The following is a 4,410-nucleotide window of genomic DNA, read 5'->3' on the forward strand; positions in this document are numbered from 1 at the left end:
TTTTGTAATGAATGTACATTATGCAACATAATGTACACTCAATACAAAAATAACGTACATCCCTTGATTATAATGTACAAAATTTTTGTACTGAATGTACATTATTTTACAGTCTATAAAATATGGTCCACACAACTTGTGTGCACCATGGTCCATACAATAATAATTGAGCGTTACCAGGTTATTCTCTCATGTAGTCTACCAAGGCACATTCATGTTATCAAACTATAGTAAGCTCAATTTGTTGCTTGCTGATCAATTTGCATGTACATAGAAACTTGTAAAAAGCAAAATCATCAGAAAATTGGGAGAAAATACATTGCCTACATCTTAAATTTGTGTGCCCTTAAGATTTTTTTTTTTTTTTTTAATGCTACTAACTCTATTACATTGTAGTATCTGTTCAAATGTGTGCCCATAAGATGGGAAAAGCATAAAACTTTACTGGGAAGGAAAAATGAATGGTCAGCACTTCATTGAATGATTTCTTCAGGATGTGCTGCGGTTTCAGGATGAGTTGTGCCAGAATCAGTCGGTCGCTTTGAGTGATCAGGTATCCAAAGGGTAAGAATGGAAGATGCAGCTGCAAACATTACCCTCCTTGGAGCCCATTTCATACAAGATGCAACGCCTACATAGCTATCCCAGGAAGCCACCTATAAAACAGGCATAATTAGGATGTGCTGTAAATATGGGTATGTTATGGTGGTAGAGCTGCAATAATGCCACAAAGTCTAGTGCTTCTCTATTATCTTGCACAAATCAATACATTCGCAATCCAAACAGCTAGCAAGCGAACCATTACAAATTTCTATGATCTTGCCCAAGTTTTGCCATCCAAGTCAAGAAGAAAGTGTACCTTATTTGGGTTTTTGATGTTCCAAGCATGCAAGTTGCCATCCCCAGAGCCTACATAATCAAGTATCAGTTTAACTATCACAGACAACCACAACATTATTGTTCTGTATTGTCATAACATGTATTTACATGTGTATGACTATTAATTGGATTTTCTAAAACATGGGATCTCTTATTTAAGCAGAACATAAATGCAGTACCTGACAAAACGTATTGTCCATCTGGAGTAAAGGTTGCCTCTATTGTTGTGTTTGGAGATGGATCTACACTAAATCCACCTCGCTACATGGCAAAACAAATTTAATCTCTATTAGTTTCATAGGACAAGTAAAAACAATCATATATACAAGCAGAAACCTGTGATGACGAACATAACCTTCTCTCCACAATAAGCATCAAGGATATAAATGTTATTGCTTGTAGTCGTCAAAAGCATTGATTTGCCATCATTGCTGAATTTTATATCACAAACCTCTGCAGTATCCCCGCCAACAAGGAATGTATCGAAGGGTCCCTACAGATAAGATGGGGCGATCACTTCTCATGAAATCACTTTGTCCAAAGCAAAGAACACCATATGAGACCCAAACCTTATCATATGATCTAGAATCAAACAATTTGATGGCGCCACCTTCCATTGCTACTGCAAATACAAGACCTTGCTGGTCATAAGCAACTGTCGGCCTGCCTCGAAGATGCATAATCCCCTGAAAACAACAACAATAAGCATCTATCAAACTGGGTATTATGTTCTGGAAGAGTATAAGATGCATGGAATTGCAGGTTAATTGACAAATTAGTAGCCACTCTTGATGTTCTTTCCACTCTTCTTGCATACTGGTATTGCTTCTTAGATAAGATATGAGTTTTTTCGTAACTAAGAAATGTTCTGTATTTCTTTAAAATCAAAATGAACTTAACTTCAAATAAAACAAGACCAGTGCTACATATATTACCAACAAGACAACAAATTTAGCATATTCAGGAATTGTTTTAGAAGAGGCCAATCAAAGTTTTTTAAAACGGTTATGTACAAAAGGGAAACAGGCTCTGCCTCACTTTAAAGCACAAAGCAAAATGTCTTTTTTGCATGATATATATAATATAAATGGTCTATAATGCAAATTTGAAGACAAAAATACTATATAGTTGGCATCAATTTATAACAATACAAGCATATTGCATCCTTAATCATTGATGTATATGAGTATATCTCCATTAAGAATGATTGCTTTTGACAAGTGTTCAAAATTCTACAATTAGCATAATAAAAATAATAATAAATCATAAATTCCATTATTCATCAATCATTAATATTTATAAAACACAAGCATCATATTGAATACATATTAATCAAGCATCATAATTAACACATTCTATAAACACAACACTAATTACATGGGGTGTGGAGAGCCCCAATTCCCACATTTTAGGGCTCTCTTTTAGTCTTTTTTTTACCCAAAGGATGACTAAAAGCAAACGGAGAAAGAGAAAAGCACAGTGGTGATCAAGCTTCTTCTGGGCAAACAATGAAGAGATTGATGGATGAACAACAGAGTCATGGCCAAAGAACAAAGAACATACCAGAGGTGAAGCAATTGAACATACCTAAATTGCGAACTTCAAATGTTGTTGGCCAAAAAAAAAAAATGTTGTTGGCCATTCAAAACTTCAATTGGAGGCTATGGGCTTATTCCTAAGGTGTGGGCAATCTTATGTGAAATAGTTGTAACCCTAAATTCCTCAAAATGTGTTGATTTCACACAATGTATAAAAGCAAGCTTTGTGCAGCACTCGCTCTGCACTTAAGCAATTGATTCAGTCTACTTTCATATATTGTTGCACTTTGTTGAATCAAGGCGATAAGCCTTCGATCGCATCACTCCATTGCTTTAAGCGACAAAGTTATTGCTTTCAACAAATGATAGGCATTATGTAATTCCTTTATATGTTGATGTGTATATAAATGTTCTTTTCCATTTTTGCAGTAGAATAATAATGACAACCAACTAGCACAGACACAAAAACTAAAGGGCGTCAGTAACCAACTTATGTCTTTAGTTAAGTTAAACACAAATAGGTCATGCTAAAAATAAAAACAAAAAATAAATTGTCAACAAACCTGGCAAGCATTTACACGGAGATCCCATATTCTGACAGAGTGGTCAAGAGAACCAGACATAAAGCTATCATTAACGGGAGACATGCACAGTGACACAACCCTGTATCCAACTCACAATAACAAATGAACACAGATAAGCATATCAACATGTATAAGAGTGTTATGGAAAGGAGATTAGAATAATAGGAAAAAGAATGATCTAATTTTATGACTTCCTTTTTTCTCCTTTGAAAAATGATAATGATATAGACAAGCTTCATCCTCATCTTTTACCACCTTTAATAGGTAGGAAAATGATATTGAAGATTACAATATTGCAATTCTCTCATTATTTAATGATATAGATGAGCTGACTCTCTCATCTTTTCCCCACCCTATGATAGGTACGAAAATAATATTGAAGATAACAATATTGCAATTCTACCATTTCCAATTCAGACAAACTATGAGGCCAAAATGCTATCAATAAAATAAGCCTGACTGAAACTCTGGAGATAGATTGGTCCAAGTAGTCCATAGAGCCTACCTCTCTTTATGTCCCTTAAAGTAACGGAGGCACCGATTATCATACATGGATAGGTATCGCAATGATTCTGGCAGCAGATTTATAGCAGGGCACGTCAGGTACAATCTCAATAGACTGACAATTAGAATTTGTCCACAAATTAATACCTTCATGGGTGGCAATATTGTGTCTTGAAGAGCATATAACAGAACTAGGATGATGGGTAAAGCATACTTGATCAGCTCCATGCTGCTTATGATATGTGGTCTTCAACAGTCTGAAAGTTCATAGCAAACCCTTCAGAGAAAATCATCTAGTCATATATTCAGAATTAAATGTCAAACAAAAATGCGATATCCTTAGCAGAGGATCCTTTGGTGTGCTAACTTACTTGGCATTTGCAATGTCAATAAGTCTAACAGAATCATCCTCGCTTGCAGTTATCAATAGATCAGCAGTCCGATGAAAATCAAGTGAACTTATCTTTCCACCCTACGCAAAAGAAGTAAAAGTTGGGTCCAAAAGTCTAAATACTTGAACATCAACGCATCAGAGTGATGCTTTTCGGCAAAATTAAGTAAACTGAATTTCAGAACATCGAAGATTTGTAGTTCTGATGAAGTTATTGGAAGAACAATTTCTATTGGAAGAGCACGTTCATGCTACGAGGATTAAAACACGTAAGGGATACTCACAAAATCAGAGAAGACGGCTCCTACTGTCATGCTACGAACAATGTCGTCGTTAAGCTCGGAGAGTGCCTTCATCCTGTCGAAGAATCACAGCGCTTGTTGGAGCCTTGTTCTCTGTTTAGCGTCTAGGGTTTTAGGCCGACAAAGAAAGCGTTTACCGGTGGCCGCTTCACTATTTCTGATTAGCTCCCGTTCCCGAATAGCGATTACTCGAAACGCCGGCAAATTATACC

General features: G+C 36.0%; 1 protein-coding gene across 2 annotated transcripts; it reads right to left on the reverse strand.

Annotated features, from left to right (window-relative positions):
• Positions 1–304: 304 nt before the first annotated feature.
• On the reverse strand, positions 305–4,410 carry LOC109157968 (WD repeat-containing protein 82-B). Of its 2 annotated transcripts, XM_019305776.1 has the most exons (11): positions 4,181–4,410; positions 3,877–3,977; positions 3,653–3,762; positions 3,507–3,573; positions 2,981–3,080; positions 1,449–1,565; positions 1,235–1,372; positions 1,059–1,140; positions 860–909; positions 425–656; positions 308–353 (listed from the first exon to the last, which is right to left on the reverse strand). In XM_019305776.1, exons 1-10 carry the CDS (start codon positions 4,250–4,252, stop codon positions 474–476), a joined length of 1,020 nt encoding a protein of 339 aa, XP_019161321.1. In that variant the 5' UTR covers positions 4,253–4,410; the 3' UTR covers positions 308–353; positions 425–473. The 2 variants fall into 2 exon arrangements, with proteins under 2 accessions (XP_019161320.1, XP_019161321.1); XM_019305775.1 differs by having other exon boundaries at positions 305–656.

This window comes from Ipomoea nil, unplaced genomic scaffold (genome assembly GCF_001879475.1).
Source record: "Ipomoea nil cultivar Tokyo-kokei standard unplaced genomic scaffold, Asagao_1.1 scaffold2805, whole genome shotgun sequence".
Lineage (NCBI taxonomy): Eukaryota > Viridiplantae > Streptophyta > Magnoliopsida > Solanales > Convolvulaceae > Ipomoea > Ipomoea nil.

Coding starts and splice junctions, on each gene's coding strand:
- LOC109157968 (XM_019305775.1), bottom strand. CDS start 4,252: ATGAAGGCACTCTCCGAGCTTAACGACGACATTGTTCGTAGCATGACA. Junction 1,566..2,980: donor TCCGTGTAAATGCTTGCCAG/GTTTGTTGACAA, acceptor TGTTGTTTTCAG/GGGATTATGCATCTTCGAGG. Junction 910..1,058: donor TGGACAATACGTTTTGTCAG/GTACTGCATTTA, acceptor TTGATTATGTAG/GCTCTGGGGATGGCAACTTG.